General features: G+C 34.3%; 3 protein-coding genes and 1 long non-coding RNA gene across 6 annotated transcripts; 1 reads left to right on the plus strand and 3 right to left on the minus strand.

Annotated features, from left to right (window-relative positions):
- Window positions 1–385: 385 nt before the first annotated feature.
- On the minus strand, window positions 386–1,225 carry LOC127901859 (uncharacterized). The gene has a single exon (XM_052439881.1). It carries the CDS (start codon window positions 1,223–1,225, stop codon window positions 386–388), a length of 840 nt encoding a protein of 279 aa, XP_052295841.1.
- Window positions 1,226–4,095: 2,870 nt separating this feature from the next.
- Window positions 4,096–6,807, minus strand: LOC107177868 (uncharacterized). 2 transcript variants are annotated; one of them, XR_001508804.3, is made up of 2 exons: window positions 6,320–6,807; window positions 4,096–4,461 (listed from the first exon to the last, which is right to left on the minus strand). It is a non-coding gene; the product is annotated as an uncharacterized LOC107177868 (long non-coding RNA). The 2 variants fall into 2 exon arrangements; XR_008054309.1 differs by having other exon boundaries at window positions 5,497–6,807.
- Window positions 6,808–8,877: 2,070 nt separating this feature from the next.
- On the minus strand, window positions 8,878–9,619 carry LOC102619235 (late embryogenesis abundant protein 6). 2 transcript variants are annotated; one of them, XM_006485383.4, is made up of 2 exons: window positions 9,458–9,619; window positions 8,878–9,335 (listed from the first exon to the last, which is right to left on the minus strand). In XM_006485383.4, exons 1-2 carry the CDS (start codon window positions 9,542–9,544, stop codon window positions 8,994–8,996), a joined length of 429 nt encoding a protein of 142 aa, XP_006485446.1. In that variant the 5' UTR covers window positions 9,545–9,619; the 3' UTR covers window positions 8,878–8,993. The 2 variants fall into 2 exon arrangements, with proteins under 2 accessions (XP_006485446.1, XP_024957162.1); XM_025101394.2 differs by having other exon boundaries at window positions 8,878–9,383; window positions 9,458–9,605.
- A 12,377-nt stretch (window positions 9,620–21,996) lies between these two features.
- LOC102618936 (ferredoxin C 2, chloroplastic) lies at window positions 21,997–24,547 on the plus strand. The gene is made up of 6 exons (XM_006485382.4): window positions 21,997–22,283; window positions 22,387–22,450; window positions 22,978–23,066; window positions 23,822–23,890; window positions 24,177–24,221; window positions 24,327–24,547. The coding sequence occupies exons 1-6, from the start codon at window positions 22,038–22,040 to the stop codon at window positions 24,369–24,371; spliced, it is 558 nt and encodes a 185-aa protein (XP_006485445.1). The 5' UTR covers window positions 21,997–22,037; the 3' UTR covers window positions 24,372–24,547.
- The last annotated feature ends 2,237 nt before the right edge of the window (window positions 24,548–26,784 follow it).

Below are 26,784 nucleotides of genomic sequence, written 5' to 3' on the forward strand. Positions count from 1 at the left end.
CTACTTTCACTATCTTTGTTGGGTCGGTGGTGCAAATCGAGACTGAAATAAGATCTTCAACTGGGGTACCCCTTTTTTCATCCTTCAATATTCGGGGATCCAATGGTGCCTCAACTTCACACATGGGCTCCACTTGGTCCCCATGGGGTACCCTCGAGCTATCCCCCGCAACTACTTCTACACTCATTGGTGAGGATTCCAACTGCTCTCGTGGGTGGGCTACCTGGGGAGATTTTTTGAGTACCGCTCTCCGTCGTCTGGCGAGCGCTCTCCTTGAGGGATAAGGTGTAGGCTGGCTGCCACTGGGGTACCCATTCGTTGGCGAATCAGAAGTTATTTGGTAAGTGACTTTGGAGGCCACGGAGTAACATCCACGAGCCGATTGCTAGTCCCCTTTAATGGTGATCACCTCTTGGGCGGCCGGGACTTTCATAGCGAGGTAGTGCATGGATACCACCGCTTTAGTTGCTACTAAAAACGGCCTGCCCAATATAATATTGTAGGCACCCGGGCAATCTACAATAAGAAAATCAATCATATGAACAACACGGTAAGGTACCTTACCAAGTGTAACGGGGAGCGTAATGATGCCTTTTGGTATAACCATATCTCCAGCAAACCCAATAAGAGGCGTAGCATATAGGGTGATCTTTGGCGACTCAATCAATAGTTGATCCAAGGCGCTTTTGAAAATGATGTCAACGGAGCTGCCGGTATCTACGAGAGTTCTTACTACCTTACCAGTGGCAACCTTCAACGTAATTATGAAGGCATCGTCATGGGGGTACGAGATGCCCTCCGCATCTTTTTCTGTAAAAAGGATAGGCGGGGGATGGTGGGATACCTTCGGTATACCCCATTCATTAAGGTTGACTTCTTTGCTCATATTGGTGGTTATCGGCAACGATCTACCATAGCCTTTGATAGCCCTCCTAGATTGGCCTGCTAAAGTCGGTCCGCTTATGATCATTCGGACATACACACCTTTCTTGTGTCCAGGGGGTACCTCTCGTTCGGGACTGCCATCAGCTACCCGTTTGCCTTTATCCTGTTCCGCAGATTTCCGAGTTTCTCTCATGCCAGCAACAAATTCTTTGAGGTACCCGCTGAGAATCAAAGATTCAATTTCTTCTCGCAAGGTGAAGCACTCGGCTGTGCTGTGACCAAAGTCCTCATGGAACTCGCAATACTTCAGGCTACGCTTCATGTTGGGGTACTTCTTCATTGGCTTAGGTGGACGGAGGAGGCCGCTATCCCAAATATGGTAGAAGATCTGCTCTGGGGATCGATTCAGTGGGTGGTAAGATTCGTACCGAGGCCTCGGTGGTGGCTCTCGCTAATCCGGTGGTGGCGATCTCAGAGGTTGGGGTACCCTTGAGGTACCCTGAGGGTTATACCCTCATCCCCGCAGGGCAGCCCGTGGAGGGCTCCGTGCTCGGGGTACCCCCGGTATTGGGGCCTCCACCCTCTTGGGCTTCTCCTTGTTCTTTGTAATATCGGCCTTATCTTCTTGGCGCTTCAATTGGCATTTTTCGTCCATCTCCACTTGTTGCAACGCCCGAGAGCGAGCTTCCCCATATGAAAGTGGACGCTTCTTTTGAAAAGAACGCCATAACTTGCCCAACCGTAAATTTTTCTCAAAATGGGTCAATGTGTATTGGTTTCCAAATGCTCCAGTTTGCAGCACCTCTTGGTGGAAATGACTTACATACTTTGCCAAAGGCTCGGCTTCCCCTTGCTTGATAAAGGCAAGTTTGGAGGCTATCCTATCTTGAGTGGAAGCATAGGAAAACTCTTTAGTAAATTCGGATAACAATTGGTGTAAGGAAGATATGCTACCCGCTTTCAAAGAGCGAAACCATGACTTCGCGGGGCCCGTGAGTGTGTGTGTAAACATCCTACACATGGTGCTCTCATCTACACCCTTAATAAGCATTTGGTCACGGTATAGCTCAGCATGCTCCGAGGGATCAGTGGTACCCGAGTATTGGGATATCTGAGGCATGGCGAACGCCTCGGTGAGAGCTGCTGTCCTAATCTCTATAGTGAATGGCGATTGGTAGGTCATTGGCGTTGGTGTAGCTGTGATGTTTTGCTTTTCGGAAAGGAGCTTCACTTGGGTTTCCAGGTTCTCCATCTTTTCCACAAGTTTGAGGGGTACCCTCGGTGTACCCGATGATGTCGCCGCCATTTGAGAAGCCCTTTTGGCGTTTAACTTCTCACAGAGATCCTCGTGGGTACGCTTTGCACGCCTCGTACCCTGGCTGCTGCGGGAATTGCAAGAGGCAGTGGAACGCTCGTCGCGGGAGCCCACAGTTTGAAACTTAGAACGGGTACACAATGGCCTAGGCTTTGGCTTGCTGACCTTGGGTACCCCTCTTCTGACCATAGCTTGGTCGTCCGTTTGAGGTGGTGGAGCCTCTAGCGTCACTGGTGGAAGTGAACTTTCGGGTGCTCGAGATCCGACCGCCCTAAGTATTGCGTGGGCAAGATCCTCAAAACGCTTGTGCGAAATAGGTTCTTCTTCTTGGCGAACACCCGTCGATTGCTTGACACCCTTGCCCTTACTGATGCGGGCTACCCTTCTTGCAGGATCACTATCTTCACTGCTGCTGTCATCTCTCATCCTTGTAGGATCCCCCATTAAACTTTCGGGAGGTACGTCGGGTGCCATGTATTGGAGTACACACAACAACTAGTTTGGTAACCGTGGAGGAGGCTTTTTGTGCGTTTCCCCACAGACGGCGCCAATTATTTTCAATTGATTTTGGGGTAGGAAATGCCAAACCAATCTAGAACAATAAATTTATATTTTTGGGGAGATGGGGTACCTCACTAGTTTATTGTGTGCGGTGCGGTGTATCTGAAATTCGTGGGAGGTGAGAATGGAAAAGAGAGTGGTAACAATGGTGGAAGGTCGGAAACAAGAGAGGTGTCCTTCAAAATGAGCTCCACGCCTACAAAATAATGAAATAGAGGTTAGAGATGAAGCCGGGGTACCCCGACGTTCACACTCCGACGCTCAAGTTAGTAAACTCAAGCTTTTATGGTCAAGAGAGCTGGCTAGCCCTCTATAAATTAGGGTTTAAGGTTGAAGAAAACCTCTTTTTGGAGTGTGAGTGTTTTTGGGCGAATGAGAGCATGGTGGAGAGTGAAACCTAGGCGCCTTTATATATGGAGTACCTTAGTTGCCACGTGGCGTACCCCTTTTTGGCTAACGTCCTTTTACCTCTTTATAATTTTTTGGGCCGTTATCTACATGTTCGCGGCGTATCTCATCTTTTGGAAACGTGGCGCATGCTGGAGAGTGGTCCGGGGTACCTCTGCAGTAGCTGTCGGGTGGGCGGCTGGGGACCACTGTCCTTGGGACAGTGTCCTTCACTTTTGGCAGAGGTAGCAGGCGGCTGTCCCCCCCTTTTGATACGACGTTCTTGATTCCTAATTCTGACAAAATCAAATAATATCTTTTAGGAAGCGGAGACGTTTCTTATGGCGGATATTTTCGATGGATTCTCTTACATCCGCTTTGCCGGGTACCTCAAGTTACGTGAGGTACCCCCTATTACGCAGGGTACCCCTATTTGTATGGGGTACCTCATATTATATGGGGTATCTCTATTTGTGTGGGATACCTCTAATTGTACAGGGTACCTCTATTTATACTGGGTACCTCAAGTCATGCCGGGCACCTCGGATTATGCAGGGTACCTCCGATTATGCTAAAATCATTCCATTAGCTGACACGTGGCGCTCTATTACCTTTCCTATTTTCCCTCAAACATATATCATGTTATGTATGACATATTATCTATCACGATTCTGTCATTGTTACTTTGATGAAAAATTTTCGCGCATGATGACCGGTGTCTGTCATATAAACATGACATATTTAATTGGAATAATAAAATTATTTAATTATTTTAATTAGAATGGGTTGGAATAATTGAAATTTCTTTAAAATATATTTTGACGGTAAATAAAATAAATTTTAATTATTTAGCGGGATTTATTGAAATTGCCGCTAGTAGTTGATATATTCAATAATATATCAACTAATTCTAAAAAAATATAAATTAAAAACTAAAAAATCTAAGCTTTCACAATTGACATCTAAATCAATACCCAAAATTTATTCATTACAAACAAACAATCAACTAAACAAAAAATTTTCCAGTTTAGTATACAACCTCCCATAAAAAAATAAACACCAAAATCAATTTCAAAAAATATTCCAACGACTTTCAAATGAATCTTCAACATCGACAAAGCAACCATCAAACTACACATCCATCGGCATGCTTTTGTTTGGATTCTAGCTGCTGAACAATCAACTAAAGCAATTTCGATCCTTAAGTAGTCTTTGAGTGCAAGCATTTCACTATTGGCAATTTTGGGAAGAAAAATGCATACGAAAGAGATTACACATTAACTCAAGCAATGTTCATATTGTCTGGACTAACACTGCAAGAAAGATAAAAAGATAATTAAATTATTTACCTTCATTTGCGAAAAAAATTAAAGAGAAGTCAAATTTTCAATTTTTACCTTTTGTTACTCCCCTATTATTGTAGATGATATTCTTAAAAGATAATGCAAGCATTCTTTACACTAGAAATTCCATGGCCCACCATCATAAAAGTTAATGCAACAAACAATTTCAACCATCTCTAATGCAAATTCCATGAGCATCATAAACTAAAAAGAATAATAGTACCTTAATTTTCTTACATCTAAGCCAGGTAGCACTAATGAATCTTCGAGAGCACAGTGCTAAAGCAGGTTCATACTTACTAAATTAAGTTAACAAACAATAAAGTGTAAGAAGTAAAATTCTAATCTATGACAAGCACCCAAAACAAGTGCAGTAGGGTGAATTTTTCCACTTCCAAATTTTCATTGCTAATTCAACTATTAAGAGATGGAAACATATGGAATAAGAAACATATTCCATCCAAAAGATTATTCAACTTAGATTATTCAATATAAACCTAATAAGCTTATGGTCTTATTTAAAGAATATTATAATATTCCATAATTTCTAGAAATCAAAGTAAAATTATAATATTCTTTAGGTAAGAGATACACTTATTCGAGTTTCTTAAATGAGGTAGGCTAATTTTTTATTTTGGTTATGTTTCTTTCTTTTCTAATCCCATTTTTCTCCTATTTCTTGTTCCACATCAATTGGTGATAAAGCTTCTTTATCATATCTCAAAACCATTCCAGCCAAGAATAAGGAGTTAAAGAACTATTTTGCACTAGCTATATAAAGGATTATATTACAGTATTGTATACCAGATAGAAAAAATAAAAATATCAGTTAAGGCAACATTCATATCTCCAAATCTAGCACTTGAAAACATTAAGTAAGGGAATTTGCCAATAACAAAGTTGGTTGGAGAAAATCGAAATGGATATTTAGTTTGATGCCAATATATATAAAGAAGTAAACAATTATAAAGAAAAAGAAAATTGAAAAAAAAAGAAAATTAAAACCTTGTTGAGAGCATTTTGAAAGAGCTCAATGGCAATCTTCCCAAACCTTAATTATAGCAGTTTTGGAAGGTAGCTCTTTAAGCCTCTTTTAAAATAACTCAACTTAATTGTTGATTTCAACTGGAACAATAATAATAGGAACATGTCAGCTAAAATAAACAGGAAGGAAGCTTGGAAAATTGTAGAAAAAAAATGTTAAGCCATTACAAACCTGTTCACATCTTTCTGTAATAGTTTCCTGACAACCAGCTCCACCAAGGATGTGGTTATACAATTACAACATAGATTATTTCCAGGCCATAATTGGGGCTTGCCCAATTGCACTCATGAATCAAGATATGGAGTTTGGTGTATAAAGTCTTCAACTCCTTATAAAGCATGCACAAATGCAAGCAAATGACATACAAATACTCAAAGCAACAAATTGACTTAATCAAGATCTCAGATGCAATGCAATTTCTTATGTATTCACTAAAACTCTAAGACCCCCTTTAACATAATCCCATTATGTTAGCAGAATGAAAAAAACGCATATAATGTGAAGGCAATGAATCATATTCAAGTAAACATGTACTAAAGATTCAAGCATCACTTGAAAATTCCATCAAAATCCCAACCAAGCAAACTCAGCGTGATAGAATCAATAAGGACAACACAAAGCAAACAAAAGAAACTATTTGTGCTAATCGTCAATTAACAACATTCCTAAGTATATACCTACCTAATTTCAGTATAAGCACACATAAAATTCAGTGAAATATTAAATTAACAAAATTACTAAGATAACCAATTTGCACAATGAATTAAGCGAAATGAAACGTACGGATGAAGAGGAGGAGAGGGAGGAAGAGGAGAAGGCTAGAATTGCCCTTGAGAAGATCATTGACAGGAGTGTAGTGAACAGGGAATGAGGAGACCAAAGTGGTCAAAACGATTTGGGCCGTCAAGATTTCGTACACCTTGCGAATGAAACCCCATCAGAGCGGATTCTCTCCGTAACTGAGACTGGGGTAAAGCGTCTCCCCCTCTACGCCTTCCAAATCTACCTCGAATTTGTCGGCATCTTTGCTCCTCATGTTCTCGTAGCCCAACATCTTTCAAGCGATTTTGATTTTTTAATTTAGATAAAGCTGTTGAAAATTAATTTTAAAAAAAATGAAAAAGAAAGGTGGCTTCAATTGAGAGCATAATTAGGCAAGTTTGATGGCTATAAATAGGAGGGTGCTCCTCCTCACTTTTGTATCCAATTAAAAGCATTCAATTGGTGAACGCAAGTGAAACATTGAGAGCTTCCATCATGGGAGAGAAATATTCTTAAGTATATAATTATATTAAAGGAGTATTTGATTCTTTAATATGAGTATTATTGATTTATTTTGTTAAGGAATATTTTTTGAAATTATGTATTTGAGGCTTGGGTGAGAGAAAATTATTTCTGACAGTGTGGTTATAATAATTCTTCATATAATGAATATTTTTTCTCTGATTGTCTCTTGACAACGGTCATAATTTTTTTTCGAATTTAAAATTTTCCACGTAAATCTTGTGTTATGTGATTATTGTATTCTCTATTTAAATTTTTTATTAATTTATTACTTAACAACTTACTTAAAGTGATCTTGGGAGAAAGCTCAATTTCCTAACAAAAGCAAATAATGAATATGAAATGGCAGCGTTAGAATGACAACTATTGAGTGAGAAATTGGCGCTTGTTGAGCGACCAGTAGCTTGCAACGACAGTTGACTGAAGACTGTCGAGTTTGTTGACTTAGGGTTTCCATCAGTTGTGATGTTGTAAGGGCTCTGGATTTTTTTCAATTAAGAAATTTTGTGAGGCTTAGGCTGATTTGTAATGTAGAGCGTGAGTGACTACAGTGAGGCTTAGGGTTCAATTCCTTCAACGATTACAGGTGAGAGAAGGAGCAGTGAAGAGAGTGAGGAAGCAAAGCTTAAGGTTCAATTCGTTTATCACTTCTGGAAATTTGCTTAAGTGTTGATTTGTTAGCTTAATTTATTTACAACAACCAGACGACATCGTTTTTGTTATTTTTATTTTTTTAAGAATAATTTAAATATTAACAATGGCAATTTTGTAATTAAACGAATCAAATAATTTAAATTATCAATAAATGGCACTATTTCACGTGTTATTAGTAATTCAAAATAAATTATATTTAATAAAACAAAATCTAAAACGTTGTCATTGAAGAGTAGTATTTTTGCAATTAAATTCATTTAAAAAATAAAATAATATTACATGACATGTAGCCATCATAATTTCATGTCGTGTCTGTATCTGTCAAGGATCTATCACTAAATAATGACAAAACATTATACGTCACGAAAGTGTCATATTTTAATGATATTTTCATGACACAATGATATATGTCAAAAATTTTATGCCATAAAAATGTGTTTTTTTAGTAGTAATTATTCTATCACAAAACATCATTAATTTATGATAAAAAATAATTCTATCACAAAACCATCATTAATTCATGATAAAAAAAATAATTCTATCACAAAATCATCATTAATCTGTGATAGAAAATAATTATATCACAAAACCATCATTAATCCATGATAGATTGAAATCCATGATAGATTGAAAATTCTGTCACAAGTCTGTCATATTTTTATGATATAAGCCGAATCTATCACAAGTTGTTTGTCATTTATTGCTAGTTTTCTTGTAGTAAAAATAAATCCAAAATAAATTTCAACTTGCAATCAAATAAATACAAATTTCAGGTTCAATTAGAATTTCAATCAGAATCGAATATATATTTTCTATCACAAAACCATCATTAATCCATGATAGATTGAAAATTATGTCACAAGTCTGTCATATTTTTATGATATAAGTCGAATCTGTCAGAAATTGTCTTTATTGCCAGTTTTCTTGTAGTGAAAATGAATCCAAAATAAATTTCAACTTGCAATCAAATAAATACAAATTTTAGGTTCAATTAGAATTTCAACCAGAATCGAATATATTCAAACCAAATGTCCACCCCTAAATTTTATATCAGTTCAAAAATAATATTATTCCTGATTAAGTAATACCTTATAAAACTAAATAGAAATTTTACATTATCTGCAAATGGTAATATGCAATTTTATTCCTATTAACTAGTATCTAATTTTCCTCAAATTAATGCATTTATCACTTGCTCTTTATATTTTCAATTTATCTTCAGCTTTTGTGCAAGAGTCATAGTATAGAAGGATTCAATTCAAATACATATGGTATATCTATTTAATTTAAATAAATATATTGAATGTTCTATGTGAACTATAAGAGAAATTCAACTCTATTTTAAACCAGAAACTTATGGCCTAAGCAAAATTAAAGTGCAAATTCTGAAAGCAAACCGCACAAACCAAAGCATGCATTTTCTATTCGCATAAGTTTGGAAACAACCCCACTCGGTCAAGTTACATATAAAATAACTCTTTTCAACAGGATACACGCAACCCTACTGCTGCTACTACTGCTACAAGTGCTTGTTATAGGCCGGAGGAATAGGGTTTCCTCCAAGTGGGTAAGTTGGAATTGCGGTTCTAGTCATAGGATCCGCCGCGAGTCCAACCGGTTGGTGGATGTGCCCGTGGGTGGTGGCAGCCGGCGGCGGCTCATTCTGGCCTAGGTGATGATGATCATCAGTTCCTGCTGCAAGGTTTGGGCCGTAAAGATGAGACTGCTTGGCTCGCAATTTCTCCACGGCGTGTATCGCCTTGGCTTGGTGCATCTCCATCTTCGCCTTAGCCTCCTTAGCCTTTCTACATTGGTGGGCTATCTCTTTCTCTTCCTTTGTCCTCGCCGCCGCTTTCTCTGCCTGCCATACACACACTAACACAATATTTACCGGTCCGACTCGAGGGGTCTGAATGAAGAAGATATAAAATTAATGTGATGAATAAAGATTCTTTTATAAATTTAGAATGTTTTCAATTAAACCTTCTCATCGGCTTTGGCTTTGTAGATGTCAACATGAGCCTTGCCGGTGCTGGCCGCGTTGCTAACTTTTTCCTTTATATTTTGCATCTTTAGTTTCTTTCCCAGGATCAACTGCACCAACTGCTGTTGGTTAATGAATATTCAAGTTCTAACCTTATTTATTTATTTATATAAAAATTGAAGATCATTGGATTTACTGCCACGTCTTATGTTGTCTGCCACGCGTATTTCATGCAGTTGCCTATCGTGGATTGTCTGCCACGTTAGACCACTTTGCTTTCGTTTTTAATTTAAGGGTAATTTTAAGAAACCTCCCCTTAAGTTTGGCATATTCTCAATTTGAAAGAAAGTATCTGAATATTTTTAAAGACTCCCTTAATGTTAGTATTTCCATTCATTGGATGTTTGCTGACTAACATAAAGACAACATTACCCCTAAGACCCGAAAGGACTTAAAAACACCCTTCTTTCTTTGCGCCAAATATCACATTAGAAATGAAAACACTTAAAATGCCTTTGAGGAAAAAAAATTTGACATTGAACATTCATCAACTAAAAGTCTATGAAACATTCATCAACTAAAAGACAATTCATAGACACAGTATAATAAGTACATAAACTTTATATTTTAATTACATTGAGATTTAAAAAAAGAAACACAGATGTCTTGAGAAAATGTAAAATTAAAATTACAAACACAAAAGACAGTTTGATTTCAAAAGCAATCAAATAGCCTTATTATATTGCTCACAGTTGCAACATACTTTATCGTCATCTCCTATGCATTAAGAATTTTTTCTTTGTAACTTTAATCATTACCCTTTTCTCTTCTACTTATTTGTATAGTAGAGATATCTCTTTTTTCATTTTTTGTTAGCATATTATGCCCTCTTTCTCTCCATTTGCTTCTGCCAATTATTGAATATGCTAAAGATGAAACTAGAAGTAGAACAAAGAAAGAAAAAAAAATCTAGAACAAAGAAAGAAAAAAATCTACAACAAGAAGAGTCAGGTTACCTCAATCTATTTTGAATATAGCAATAATAGAAATTACAAGTCATGGATCCCCATCTCAGCATCTTATTATACCCCGCAAAGAAATTCTACTGCTCCTTTCATTTTACACATACAACCTCCAATCACATGCAGAGCCATTTTAGTGGCTAAAATGCAAATCAAAACATAAGACAACTTCAATAACACAAAAAACTTAAATCTTTTACACAAATATCAACTGCCTTCCACTCAAGCTAACATGATAAAAGAAATATTCTTAATTTCATATTGTAATAAGCAGTTTGCATACTATTCTAAAGTAAAAGACATTGGAACATGTTGCCTTGAAACAAGAAAGACCAAATCGCAAACCTAGATGAACAAAGCTGATATAAATCGAAAGAATTAAATCAGCTTCATCATACAAAACAAAAATTGGAAACCAAGAAGCATGCATGTACAGTAGAAAATATCAATCAAAATTCAAAATAAACAGAAGCAGCACCACTAGAAGATGGAGAAAAAAATCATACTAAGTACTAAAAAGAAGACACTAGCAACTTTCGGTTGAAAATATAATAAGAAAATAATTTTAGCCTTTACAGTTGATGGTTTCAAATCACATCCGAGTTGATATATGGAACAATTGAATTATATTATGCTTTTCTCATACTATACCACACAAATAAAATAATCAGTTGAATGCAGCAAACCGTTTCATATAGCCTAAACTCACTGATCCAACACAAAAGAATGTAGCAAATCATTTTCATTTTTTTCAACCAAAGGCATGTAAATACGACAATATAAACAAAAAAAATTCAAAAACCCCTTTAACAAAATACCGTCTAAATACACTTTAAGCTAATCTTTAATAAGCTGTTAATGGTAATGTTCTTGTGGGGAATGGCAAATGTAGAAAAATACAATAATAATGGTGGAACTTTATTGTGTAAAGTAATGTGTTTACAAAATTTTATGTAAGACGAAAATAATGTGTATTTCAAGACATGTTACAAATGTCGCTTTTCTTAAAACGTTATTTGCCCCCACCAGTTGAGTGATGCATATAGGTTAAGCAAATACGTCTCCAAGATACAATGAAGCACTTGTTTGTTTGCTTGCATTGTGCATCGACGAAAGCAAACCAAAATACTCTTGAATGCTGCAAACCTGCCAAGAAACAAGAATATTGTTCCTGTAGAAAAAAATATATTGAATTTTTAATGCACAAAAAAATGAGTGTTTTGTGATGAAACTTGTTTTAGAAAAAAGGGCTGAGAAAAGAGTGGTGTGGGATTATTATTTTTATGTCTAAATGGTTTAAACATGATCTCTATTTATAGACCTACTTATGCCCATTCATTTGAGTTGTCATCTTTCATGATACCTCTTCATTCATGGCCATTAGATCAAGATTTAATTTTAATCAATGGTCCAAATTGAACCATCACCATTTCAAATGAAATGTCACCATGAAATGATGCATCTCCAAGTGAAATGTTATTGTGAAAAGTTATATTCTTAAGTGAAAATATACATTTTCTATAAGACACAATTAATTGGACATGTCTTTATAATAAGACACCATTTATTTTGAAAAATTTCCAACAATTCCCTTCTATTTTCAAAATAAATGAATTTTGAAAAATTATCTCACACAAGCTTGGAAAACTTATGCATAGATGAAGGTGTTTTTTGGACTTGAACCTTCAGTTAGTGACAACACATCAAAGTTAATCAAGGTGGCACGGTAGACAAGCTTTGTGTTGTGCAAATTTTAATGTACTCGCAAGCGCACGAATCTATTGTAGTATAGACTAATGGTGACGAGTGTCGATCCCACGAGGAGGTGGATTTTAATTATATATAGAATTAATTTTGTAAATGAGTAGTTGGATTTATGGTGGAAATGATTTGGAATATGCTAATAATTAAATTAAAATGGCGAGAATAAATTCTAAAATTGGAATTGCAATTGAGAGAATAAATTGAAGAGAAAATCTATTAAATTGACGTACTTGGGTATCTGGATCCGTATCAACATGCATCATGGGCTAAATAATCCTTATTAATGCCAATTAAATCATGAAGGGGGAATCTACACCTCATGAACCACGCTCTAATCAATATGGTGCTAAGGGCTTATCGTGCCAAATAATAATAACCTTATACTAGAGAGCCGGTGTAACCAAGGCGGTATCTAGACAAGACTATTATTATTTGTCGACGAGAAGTCAAAACATCCACAAAAATTAGAGGAGAAGAGAACATAAATTTACCAAATTAAGCCCATGACACATGTTGAGACTTCACCTTCAACCTAAGCTTGAAAGAAAATTAGCCACTCATAATTGAACTAGGGATAAAATGAGAATTTATTAAAATACGAAGAAAATACAAGATGGAGAAGGAATTACAAAAAATGGATCCCAAAAATGGATTTAGAGATATCAAATTAGGGGGGAGAGGCCCCTTTTTTATAGATACATGGAGTAAATCATGGCCATCGGATTAAAAACAGTTTGGACGCTCAGGATTGCGCCACGTCATCAGTCAACAGTCCACGGTTTGACCACGCGGATGAACAGTAACACGGTTTGACCCGACTTTAAACAGTAACGCGGTTTGACCCGGATGAACAGTAACGCGGTTTGACCCGGATGAACAGTAACGCGGTTTGACCCGGATGAACAGTAACGCGGTTTGGTTGAAAATAATCCTGTGTGATGCATGCACCGTACACGAGATTTTTCGTCCACTGATATATTGCCACGTCACCATCAACAGTACATAAGAATTTTAGTCCAACAGGATCGTGTCACCTCATCAGTCAATGCCACATCATCGGTCAATGCCACGTCATCATCCGTCTATGTGAACAGTGTCGTGAACAGTAACGTAGACAGTACCGTACATGTGAATAGTACCGTACATGTGAATAGTACCATTTTTCCTTTTATGCTCCTCCTAAGGTTTTTGACCGTCCTGAGTTCAAAAGTGATGTCCGTTTTGCCGTCTGATTTCTCCTTTATTGTGAAATGACTATAATGCCCCTAAAATATATAAAATACTTAATTAAAATAAAACACATGTAATTAAATCACAAGAAGGTTAAATACATAAAAGTAAGGGTTGTTAGTAAGACTTGAAATGTAAAATGACGGTTTTCTCCTTTATAAATATGCATTTTCTAACACTCAACACTTTGAACTAGCGACCTTATTCGACTAACTGAATATATCTCACATATAAGTTTTCAAATTCTCAAGTATTCTTTAGCCGACACGTGGATTGGCTATGTGTCTATATCTTATTATTATGAGCGCTTTAGTAACCAGCCAAGTTACATAGGAAACGGCACCACGTCCTACACTCACATGGGTAAACTTATCTAGAATGTCCTTGTAACTAAAACATTTATAAGTCTATTAAAAGCTAAGTAACTTAACATTTCCCATATATTACAGGTATCAAGCACTAAGCTATCAAGCATCTAAAAATATTATAGTGCTTACTATCATAACATATGATGTACTTTTGCTCATTAAACCCAAAATCTTGATATTTCAAGTGTTGGGTTGAGTTTCTATCATTGGTAATAAGATAATGTTGGCTTCAGTCTCATTCCCTTAGAAGTTTTTAATACAATATCTCTTGTCAGGCCTTTAGTTAAGAGGTCTGCCAAATTTTGGCATGATTTCACAAAGTCAATTGTCATTACTCTATCTGTAAGTAATTATCTCACATAACTATGTTTTAGACCAATATGCCTAGACTTTCCATTATAAATTTGACTGTATGCTATTGACAAAGTTGCCTAAGTATCACAGTGAATGGATATAGGAGACATTGGTTTAGGCCAAATAGGAATTTCTATAAGTAACTTCCTTAACCATTCAGCTTTCTTGTAACATAAAGCCAAAGCTACAAATTCTGCAGCCATGGTGGAGTCTGCTATACAAGTTTGCTTCTTTGAGCCCTATGAAATAACTCTTCCTCCAAGATTAAAAATCCAACCACTTGTGGATGTATGATCATCTCGATCAGTAATCTAACTAGCATATTAAAATCCTTCCAAAACTGAAGGATATCAAGTATAATATATACCATAATCCGTTGTATGTTTTAAATATTTTAGAATTCTGTACACTGCTTGCTAATGTGCTTGGCTTGGATTAATAATATATCTACTCAGCTTTCCAACAACGAAAGCAATGTCAGGTCTAGTACAAGTCATCGCATATATAAGACACCCAATAATTTGTGCATATTCTAATTGGGATATTGCTCTTCCAGTGTTAGGGCATAATCTTATGTTTGAATCAAAATGTGTTGACACAAGCTTACAATTATAATAATTGAATTTCTTTAAAATTTTCTCAATATAATGTGATTGAGTCAATATTAGGACATGCTCATTTTTTATAATTTTAATCCAAAAAATCACATTAGTAAGCCCCATGTCTTTCATATCAAAATTAGATGACAATAATGATTTAGTGAGTTTAATGCTCTCACTATCAGTACCAAAAATTAACATGTCATCTACATACAAATAAATAATCACACCTTTATTTCCATTGAATCTGCTATATACACATTTATCATATTCATGAATATTAAATCTATTTGAAATAATTACTTTGTCAAACTTTTCATGCCACTGCTTTGGAGCTTGTTAAGGCCATATAAAAACTTAATTAGTTTACAAACTTTATGTTCTTATCCTGGCATAACAAATCCTTCTGGTTGTTAAGCCACTAGGCTATAGCCTAGTGGTTAGAACCCAAACCTCACAATTATGAGGTCAAGGGTTCGAGCCCCCACAATGCATTGTGGATGTTTAACTTCCTTCCTCAATTTGAGTGAAGACAATTTTCTCTTTTTCGAAATGTGAGTGAAATAGACGTCTCTCAAATATTAAAAAGGGCAAAAATCTAGATTGTACTTCATAAGAATTAATGTAAACTAATCCTAGTAATAGTTTGATTTGTAAATATCAGTTGTAATCTCATGTAATATGAGTTGTACTCTTGAGCAATAGTCTCATGTAATTAAAAAAAAAATCATTCCAGTTGTTTCATGTAAATTTCCTCATCCAGTTCTCCATTTAAGAAAGATGTTTTTACATCAATTTGATGGATCAAAATGATAAATTGAAGCCAAAGCAATCAAGACTCAAATAGTAGCAATTCTTGCAACAGGTACATAAGTATCGAAATAATCCATGCCTTCTTTTTATGTAAAGCCTTTTGCTACTAGTCTTGCTTTAAATCTTTCAATTGTTCCATCAACTTTCTTCTTCTTTTTGGAAATCCATTTACAACATATATGATTAGAGCCATGTGGTAAATCAACTAATTTCCAAGTCTTATTACCCATAATAGAATCCATTTCATCATTAATCGCCTCATTTTAGACGGCAGTATCTTGAGACTTCATTGCCTCTTCATAGGTGAGGGGATCAAACTCTATAGTATGTGTGATCATGGTCTATTTAGATTGTAAGTCTCTTGTCCCTTCAACTAAATAGGTTATAAAATATGGTCCAAAGGATTTTATAGTCCTTATTTTTTTACTTATTCTCAATTGATTTTGCTCATTATTACCATTATGCTTTTGACCATTTTCTATTGGTTTATCATTCTTTTGAGAATCAATACTTTTTGATATAGTGAAAAATCTATTTTCATAGAATATTGTATCTCTAGATTCCACTATAGTATTGATCTCAACAAAGCTATTAGGTTATATTATTATAAACCTATAAGCTTTACTATGGTTAGCATATCCTAAGAATGTGCATTCAATGCTCTTTTCTCCTAATTTTTTTATCTTAGGTTTAGGTAGTCTTACAATGGATTGACAACCCAAAACTCTTAGATAAAAAAGATTAGACTTTCTCTTTTTCCATAATTCATAAGGGGTCACTTTTGTTTTCTTATCAGGCACTCCATTTAAGATATGACATGCAGTCAAAATTACTTCACCCTAAAAACTTTTACCAAGCCCAACATTAAAAAGCATAACATTAACTATTTCTATTAATGTCTTATTTTTCCTTTCAGCTACGTCATTTTGTTGTGGTGTATATTATGTGCTAGTTTCATGTATAATGCTAACAGATTCACAAAATTCAGAAAATGCATATTCGCCCCTTTATCACTTCTAAGGCATTTTATTTTAACATCACAAAAATTCTCAACTTCATTTTTATAAATTTTAAATTTATCTAACACTTGATTTTTAGAATGTAATAAATACACATAGCAATATTTTGAAAAATCATCAATAAATGTTACAAAGTATTTTTTACCCCCTTTAGTAGGATTACTATGCATATCACATATATCACTATGAATTAAATACAATAAAAAAGATGTTTTTTCAATTTTTGGAAAATGAATTTTTGTGATTTTAGTCTGTGCACATACTTTACATTTTTTATGCATATCATTTTCATGCTTAGGAATTAATTCCAAATTAGCCATATCATTCAATCTTCTAATATTCACATGTCCTAAATGATTATGTCACAAAAATAATGAGTCAACCATATAAGCTGAAGAAACATTCATATTATTGATATTGAGTTTAAACATTCCCTCATAAATATATCCTTTCCCAACAAAGGTACCACCCTTAGATAATATAAACTTGTTTGACTCAAAAACAAGTTTGAAGCCAGACTTATTAAGAAGGCTACTAGATACAAGATTTTTTCTAACTGCAGGAACATGATAAACATCAATAAGAACTAAGATTTTTTCATAAATAAACTCTAGTTGCACATTGCCTTTTCCTTTAACTATTGCAGTGGAGGAATTTCCTAAGTAAAGAACACTTCCATCATCAATTGTTTTATAAGATTTGAAAAGGCTATGATCCTTGCATACATGTTTGGTTGCACCAGAATCTATCCACTATGCATTATTATCTTCAAGAACATTAATCTTAGATATTGTGGCCACAAAATTTGTATTCAAAACTTCCTTTTGCTTTTTAAGAAGTCGACAATCTCTTTTGAAGTGTCCAGGTTTTCCGCAGTGGTGGCATGATTCTCTTTGGAATCAAACTTTCTCTTTTGGTTATTCTCAGGGTGAGTAGAATGCTTAAACTTCTTCCCCTCCTCCACAACATTAATTTTATAGGACATAGCAGCCTGGTCCTCAAGACTATTAAGCTTGAGTTCCTCTTCAATATAAGGACTTTGGCCTAAGCCTTCCAGACTAATTTCCTCTTTGCCATGTTTAAGACTTTTCTTATAGTCTTGCCAAGAGAGAGGAAATTTATCAATAATTGAAGAGACAATAATAGACTCATCCATTTTCAAGTTGTGTTTGTTGAATTGATCAAGAATATGCAAAATCTCATTATATTGTTCAACCACAAGTCTATTATCAATCATTTTATAATTAAAAAATTTAGAAGCCAAAAATTTCTTACTTGTGGCATCTTCCATCATGTATTTAGCTTCTAATGAGTTCCATATTTCTTTTGTTGTAGATTTTTTGTGGTATTGATCAAACAAAGTATCAGACTTGGCATTGCATATATATGTCCCTTGCACACGTAGTCATCTTGCTCTCACTTCTGTTGCACTCTTGTTTTCGCTAAAGTCGCATCCTTACATTCTTGAGGCTTTGGTGTTGTCAGAACATAGACCATTAAGGCTTGTCAACAAGAAATACAATTTTTTCTGCCAACGAATAAAGTTGACACCATCAAACCGCTCTAATTTAACAAAATCTACTGCGAATTGTCGAAAAGATAAACTCAATGCCATTGTTACAGTAATAACATCTTAAGATTGTTGGTGGTTTGTATTTGTGGGGAATGAAAAATGTAGAGAAATACAATAATATGGAACTTTATTGTGTAAAGTAATGTGTTTACAACTCTGTATGTAGGAAGAAAATAATAGTAATAGGTAAACTGGAGAAAATAATGTGTACTTCAAGGCACGTTACGAATGTCGCTTTCCTTAAAATGTTATTTGCCCCCATCAATTGAGTGATGCATGTGGGTTAAGCAAATACATCTCCAGGATACAATGAAGCACTTGTTTGTTTGCTTGCGTTGTGGATCAACGAAAGCAAACCAAAATACTCTTGAATGTTGCAAGACTGCCAAGAAACAATATATTGTTCTTGCAGAAAAAAATATATTAGATTTTTAATGCACAAAAAAATGAGTGTTTTGTGATGAAACTCGTTTTAGAAAAGGGAGTTGAGAAAAGAGTGGTGTGGGATCATTATTTTTATGTCTAAATGGCTTAAACATGACCTCTATTTATAGACATACTTGTGCACCTTCGTTTAGGTTGTCATCTTTCATGATACCTCTGCATTCATAGCCATTGGATCAAGATGTAATTTTAATCAATGGTCCAAATTGAACCATCACCATTTTAAATGAAATGTCACCATTGTTAGCCTAAAAGGCTGCACATATTGTAATTTTGATGATAATAAACATGTGTCTTAAGTGATATGATAAATATTATATTTCACATTTTCACTAGTTCTTGAAGGAAAATATTTATGCAAGTGAATCAAGTGAAATCAAGCTCAAGACACTCAACGGACAATGCCTTAATCAAGAACAAAGTTTAGCGCAACAAAGTCATTATAGCGACAAATTCTTGTAAAGAAGGTATGATTTAATATATGCATGATTTAGCATTTTAGAAGCTCAAGATTTTGTTTAAAAAAATAGTATTTTTCATAAACCATAAAGTTTTATATTTATAAGACAAGTATTTTGTGGATTTGAGAGTTTTTCAAATTTTGGATTAAATTGAACAAGTTTTGAGAACTTTGAAATTAGTAAGAATTATGAAAAGATTCTCTTTGAAAAGTATTATAAATTTTTTAGCCATAACATAATTTCAGAAAGTTTTGAGAATAACGAGTATTATTTAGAAATTTTGGATTTGGACTTATTTGCAAATATGTAAAATATTTTGGTCTATAGTATAATTTCTAAAACTTCTAGATTGTATTTTAATTTTTGAAAATATTAGAGCTAAGAAGTAAATATAAAAAATATGTTGGAAAGACAAAGAGTTATAGACTCGCTGCCAATGTTTAGAGGCTAGTTGAGGCAAATTTTCAAATTTTCAAAGCCAAATTTTGTAACGGTAGCTTACACTATACTAAGTGGTGATTAGGCTAGCTGGCTATTTATTGATTTTATCTATAACGAATAGTTTTTGTGTTAAAATTATATAAACTCAAATCTAATTTAATTTTTGTAACTTTTGCAAGAAAGAACAAGAGCATACATCATATTTTAAGCTTCCATTTCTCAAATCATCATATATTAAATCTTTATTGTGCTATCATTTGTATATCCACTCTAAAAGAGAGTTGTTTGTTGTAATCTTCATTTCTTTATCAAATTTGTCAAAGTTTGAGTGTGAGAAATACTTGAGTTAAGAGATTAGGGGATAATCTCTTATTGTAAAGGTCTATTGATACCTTATAAGTCAATTGTAAAAACTTGAAGTATTGGGAGACTTGGATAATGAAATACTCAAGCTTGGTTTGCTTAGAGGCATGGAGGTAAGCGGAAATTGCCGAACCACGTAAAAATCTTTGTGTTTGCTCTCTCTTCCCTTACTCTTTTATTTTTAAACATTGTGAAATTTATTGTTTTTTTTTTAATTTCATTGAGGCATTAGATTAAATTGTTGTGTGGTTTGCTTGGCTTAAGTTTTTAAAAACCCAATTCACCCCCCTCTTGGGTTGCATAACTGGTATTTCAACCATGAAATGATGCATCTCCAAGTGCAATGTCACCATGAAAAGTTATATTCTTAAGTGAAAAGATACATTTTCTATAAGGCACAATTAATTAGACATGTCTTTACAATAAGACACCATTTATTTTAAAAATTTTCCAACATAAGCATATTCATCTATCATGAATCCATGGAAAAAATCATAAGCATATAGCTAAAAATCTCAAACAATTTTCAAAACCTATTTTCAATCAATTACAAGACCACAAAGATATTTGATTGAGCTCTATCTTCAATATGATTTGGATTAATCATTTAACTATAACATGAATTGATGGAAAAATCAAGAGAAATATCTACATTCTTAAACAATTTTGAAACGCATTTTCAATTTCTCACCAAAAATTCTAATTTCAGCAAATGAAAATAAAAGCAACTGATACATGCCTCATTCGCAGCTCCAAATGGCAGGATGATTAGCCATTCGGCGTGAAACTCACTAGCTTGTACTCTCTTACCTCACGCTCGTGAATCGTTCTTTGTCGATATTAGAGTCATCGGCTTCGTCGTCATGATCTCTAGCTTGTGGCCAAAGTACTTAATCAATTCATCAGAGAGAAAATGAAATGAGTTTTGAGCTACTGTGCTTCAATGTTGTTAGAGGAGAGAGATGAGCTGTATTTCTAGTTTTGGTGGATGAAAGAGTTGAACAAAGTCCAAAACCCAATGTCAAAATCTTAAAATTTTTGGAATTTTTTATTATTAACTTGTTCAATTACGATCTTGCCCTCATCTACCTAACATATATGAAACAATATATTATCATTAAGGAGGTCTCTAAGAGTACTTGGATACTTTCTATCAAACTGAGAATATGCCAAACTTTAGGAGAAGTTTCTAAAAATTACAGTTTGATTTTACACTAATTAAAGACTAATTATCGTTCAGTCACTCTTTTATTTTTAAACAATTTTAATTTACATCTTACTTTAGATTAAAAAAAAAATTATCAACCTATTTCTATTTTCTCTCTTTTTTTTAAAGAAATAAAATAATTTGAAGTTTTTTAAAAGTAAGTATCTATTTGTTATAACTTATTTAATGATCATAAGTAATCCCATGAACTTTTTTTAAAAAAAAATTTGTTGCTATTTGATTGTTTTTTAAGCAGAGCTTTAAAAATTAAATAAGCTCTTTTACTTCTATTAATAAAAGTTTAAATTTTAGACTTTAGAAGTAGAGGTTAATTTTTTTTAAATATTAAATTTATTTATTTTTTATTTTTTTAGTTTATGTGTGATTTTTAAATATTTAAATTTGAATAAAAAAAAGTAAACTTTTGTACTTTTATCTAAATAAAAAAAATTTTGAATGAGAAATTAGATATTATATTCTAAAAATATCTTTATTAAATATATTTATTTTCTAAACTATAAAACTAATCATTTTTTATTTTAATTTATAAGAATATAAATGTTAAATAATCATTTTAGATATTTTTTATTTATAAACACAAACTAAATCTTAATTTATATTCAAATATTTAAAAATAAAAAATAAATATGTCATTTATATATTTGTATTTAAATCTATTAAATTCTAGATAAAAAGCAAATACGTAATTTCAGAGAAAATTAATTATTTACCCTCGAACTTAAACCAATCTTATTATAAGAAATCTTGACTGTATTTTCTTATTTAAAGTCAAGATCAACCATTCTCGCATCACTCATACTGATTTTGATGTATGAATGGTATTTATTTAAATATAACTCATCATCATTTATCTAAAATGCCACGTTGCATAAGCAGCTACAAACCGAAGTTGAGTTATCCATGGACTTGCTCGTTCCTCCAAGCTCGTGCTGCCGGAAACCGCCACTTCACCGGCAACTTACTTCCTCAACATACAACAACACTCGCAATCCCAGTTCCTTAAAATGCCGCCCTCGTAAAACGGTGTCGTCAGAGCTCCAAACTACGGCGGGAGTGAATGGTAGCTACTCCCCGTCGATTCCGACTCATAAAGTGACCGTTCACGACAGGTTTCGAGGCGTCGTTCACGAGTTCCTCGTCCCCGAGGTATGCGAATTAAAATTGTTGAAAAATCTTTTTTTTTTTTTGTGCGTTTGTTTAAATTGTGGTAAAAATTGAGTGATTGAATTGTAACTAAAATGAAATGCAGGACCAGTACATACTACACACTGCAGAATCTCAAAATATCACTCTTCCTTTCGCTTGCAGGCACGGTATTGATTGTTCTCTTACTCGCTGTCACAATTGGCTTATTTTATCTTAATTATCAATAAAATGTGTATTATTTTAGTTTATGTTAGATATACTTAACTCTCTAATAAATTAAGAATAATATGAGAGTCATGCAGCACTTGGCACTCATCTATTGGAAGATTAATTTCATACCTTGTAAAATTGTTTATTCTATTCTACCATCTATTCAATGGATGAATGCCATGTAGCATTTGGATAATAGTTATGATACGGTTTGGGAAGTGGTTTGGGAAGTGTAGCAGTACTTATAAATCAAACGTAGTACATAATTTGCTGAACAAGCAGATATCTTCATGATTCAGTCTCTTGATCGCGTGATGTTTGATTTGAATACACTAAAGTGCTGAGTTCCTTCGCTACTTATATTTTTTATAATTGTTTGCCTTTGAAGTGGAACTGTTGTAAATATTGGTGTAAGTTTCGCTGTTTTGTTGGTTAAAAATTGTTCTTGGAAAAAGCTTAAGCTTCTTTCTACATGGCATGGCAGGTTGCTGCACTAGCTGCGCTGTGCGTATAAAATCAGGGCAAATTAAGCAGCCCGAGGCACTAGGGATATCAGCTGAACTCAAATCAAAGGCATGCACTATATTATTATCTGCATTGTAGATTGAGATTTTGTTACATTACTTTCCAGTTATACGAACAAGATACTGTGTTCAAAGTTCTACCCTGAAGATGATGTCATATAATTATAATCGTTTATTGATTAGCTTGTTATAAAACTCAGCTAGAGAAGGTAAGTTCGATGTGAGGCTCAGTATGGTTGCTAAGACAATTTAGGTGAGAAAACAAACCAAACAAATCCTGAACAAAATTACCATAACTGAACTGGAAAACCATCCACTGACCTTTCTCATGGTTCATTTTATATCTGAACATGTTATGCACGGGTCTTTGGACTGCCACTTTTCATGTAGAAATGGATCAAAATCATTCCACCAGTTATAATATTTTTAATTAGAAGTGTCTATGCCAAGTCCAGAACTTTATTTAGCGAATGTGTGGCACCCTTCCGCTGAAGCAATAATGCTTCAGGAGACTTAGTATATGCATTTATTTATTATGTTACAAACATAAATGTAACGGGAATATTTCTTTCTTACACAGATCTATATTTTCTAATGATCATTAATTTCTTAAGATGTACATCTATATTTGAATGCCAACAATAAGGTCCGACTGCTGCGCCTTAAAATGTCTGTTTGATGTAATATTTAAAACAAGAAAAGGTATTTTTTGTGTAGTTCTATACTTCCATTGTAAGTTTATAATTAATGAATAAATGCTAGATTGTAGTTTGTTTAATGCCATTAAATGTGTCTTGAATTCAGGGATATGCGCTTCTTTGTGTGGGTTACCCATCGTCTGATGTTGAAGTAGAAACACAGGATGAAGACGAGGTAAAGTACAAAATTCTAGCAAATCAATAGAAAAATAGAAAGGATTTTTAAACATTTTCTGTAAAAATGCAATCATTACATCTTGGTGCTAACAGCTTTAACAGATTAATTCATGCTGCCTTAAATGAAAACAATGGGGCAATCTTTTCTGAAAAATGCAATCAGTTCATGTTGTTGTCTTTTCAAACAATCCTTTCTGAAAAGCATTTTAGTTCTCACTTGTATGGCAACATTTAAGGATATCCTTTTGTTTACAGCAGAAATATAAACTTACTGGCATGTGCAGGTATATTGGCTTCAATTTGGAAGATATTTTGCCAGAGGACCAGTTGTAAGTAGTGATTCTAATAAGATCTTGAAATATAGAATGCTTTTGTAGCAAAATAATGGAAGAAAGAAGAATGCTTCTAACTTCAGAATTTTTTCCATGTGGCAGGAAAGGGATGACTATGCATTGGAGCTAGCGCTGGGCGATGAATAAGCAATTTAGAAAGCTGAATAGACATACAGTCCTATTGAGGAAACCCTGTGGATTCTATTTTTCAGCCCACTTTTCTTTTTGGCTGCATGTTGTGTTTGAAAATCTGTTAGAGACGGACAATGTATACTCATCATGAAAGCTTTTTGATTTCTTATGAAAACCAAACTTCTTGTGAATCTCTCTGTCCATGTTGTTGTTTATGTGGTTGGTGGTCGTGCAGAATGTTGCTTTGCTATTTTATGCATGGGTATCCCTTTCAAGTTTCTTGTTTTGTTGATTGGTTGTTCCTTTTGTCTTGCTTGCTCTCCATTATTGGTTCTGTGTATTAAATCCTTTTAGCCTTTCATTGTGTGTTCTGCTACTGGAAGGAGAATGGTGTTCTGTTGCAGGACATTTCTGTCTGTAGCACCATGCACGAGTGCAATGCTAGCATGGATTTGAATCTTGAAATAGCTTCTTCGAATTTCTTTTTCTTTTATCATCTCTGTGGTTATGGTGATAAGATTAGTATTCTGTAAGCATTATCATGGCTCTGATGCAAATATTTTGAGCGTTTTAAAGCTTCTTGAAATAATTTCCCTTTAGAAACGAAGGGAAAATGTGTCATTAAGCATCAAAGTGATTGAAACATATGATAGTGCAAAACCGTGAGAGAAACCTTTTGATGGTTTACTTATCATTACAGGATTAATATCATTTCTTTGATAGAAATTATGCTACTTTGATTTATAATGCCAAATTGATTATCATTTAATTCACGTGGACACTTAAAATATCATCCACGAGGGCCAAACACACGGAACAAGGGTAGCTTTCTATCCTTTGTAATATTTAAGAATGGACACGAGACATGAGACCTTCAATTCACGAAAGCTTTCGAGTGAATCAGTGTCATGTGCTCTTTACTTTTTTTCTTTTTTTTCTCTTTTGGGTCCTCCCAAGCACATTTGATAGACGACCCAAACTTGGTTGCCTTTATTGGTTGGCCGGTTGTTGCTAGTTAATTATTTTATCCGTGTAGCTTAAAAATGTGACATGAATGGGGTTTTTTTTGGCATATAAGCATTATGGAGTCATATGACTCGTATCCGGTGCAAATTCCTCGTCCCTAAATCTAATAATTCTCCTTTTCTTCTTCTTCATGATCACAACGACTCACTCACTTACACACAGTCGCACATGCCCAGCCCTAACCCTGCCTAAGCTATCAAACGCCTATGCCACCGCCGTTGTCAATTCTGCTCAGGTGCGTCGGCACTGCATCCAGCCGTCCTTGAGCCGATTTGCTTCCTCATTCCAGGTTTCAGCTGTTGTCGTCTCTGCCATTCTCGAGCTGATTCACTTTCCTGTTCCAACTGCTGTTGTCTGTGTCGTCGCTGCCTCCATCTTCGTTCGCCATCATCGGCCGCATAGGCTAATTTCAAATTTGCATACTTCTCACAGCAATTTCAAATGGTGTATGAAGGGGACAATTTTATTGTAATTTTTTGTTTCTAGGAAGCCTAGTTTCGTCCTTTTCTTTTTCTTTTCTATGTTTAAGTTCCTGGCTTCGGTTCCAAATAGTGTAGAAGTGAAGTAATAGAATTAAATCTTATTTGGGAAGCGTTAAAGTGTTTGATAAATACTAACTGTTCTAATTTGAAAGTTATATTAATATAATTTTTTATTCGTACGATGAAAAGTTTATTATATTTTTAATAATTTTATCAAAATTATTATTTAAAATTTATATTTACTACATACTATTAATTTTTATTTTGTAGTTATTATTTTTTCACAGTAGTTATAATTTAAAAGGTATAACCCCTCAATCTTGAATAAGACCTTAGTGTTACTCAACCACGTCGTGTTGTAGTTCTTGCCATTGCCAAGCGATTGGCATTTGAAGAGCTTTGACTTCATTTGGGCAAAGAGGTTGGATTTCAAGTTAGACATGATCAAAAAATTGGAGACAGTTGCTCAATCAAGTTTATGATTGATGGAATATTACGAGAACTTAAGTGATGTTTGGTTTGAAAAAAAGAGATGAGAGGAAAGGAGAGGAGAGGAGAGGAGAGGAGAGGAGAGGAGAGGAGAGAAATGGAAGGGAAGGGAGAAGAAAGAGGAGGGGAATAAAGAAATTAAATTTTATTATTTGATTTAACGTGAAATTTCATGAGGAAAAGAATTATAATTTTATTTGGAAAATAATTCTCGTCTAGAATGGCGAGAGAAGGCTGAGGAAAACGACAGTCTCGACATTCTAATAATTTATTATTATTAAAAATATAAAAAGAAGAACGAGAAAATGACAGAAGACAGCCCATCACATGCATCACTCTCTCTCTCGGGAGAATGCTAAACTTTTATTGTTAAAAATATTAAAAAAAAATAGAAAACGACAGAATTTGATTACATGCATCACTCTCTCTCG

Source organism: Citrus sinensis, chromosome 4, assembly GCF_022201045.2.
Source record: "Citrus sinensis cultivar Valencia sweet orange chromosome 4, DVS_A1.0, whole genome shotgun sequence".
In the NCBI taxonomy this organism is placed as follows: Eukaryota; Viridiplantae; Streptophyta; class Magnoliopsida; order Sapindales; family Rutaceae; genus Citrus; species Citrus sinensis.

Coding starts and splice junctions, on each gene's coding strand:
- LOC102618936 (XM_006485382.4), top strand. CDS start 22,038: ATGGACTTGCTCGTTCCTCCAAGCTCGTGCTGCCGGAAACCGCCACTT. Junction 22,451..22,977: donor TCCTTTCGCTTGCAGGCACG/GTATTGATTGTT, acceptor ATGGCATGGCAG/GTTGCTGCACTAGCTGCGCT. Junction 23,067..23,821: donor CAGCTGAACTCAAATCAAAG/GCATGCACTATA, acceptor TCTTGAATTCAG/GGATATGCGCTTCTTTGTGT.
- LOC102619235 (XM_025101394.2), bottom strand. CDS start 9,544: ATGCAAAATATAAAGGAAAAAGTTAGCAACGCGGCCAGCACCGGCAAG. Junction 9,384..9,457: donor AAGCCAAAGCCGATGAGAAG/GTTTAATTGAAA, acceptor TTCTTCATTCAG/ACCCCTCGAGTCGGACCGGT.
- LOC127901859 (XM_052439881.1), bottom strand. CDS start 1,225: ATGAAGAAGTACCCCAACATGAAGCGTAGCCTGAAGTATTGCGAGTTC.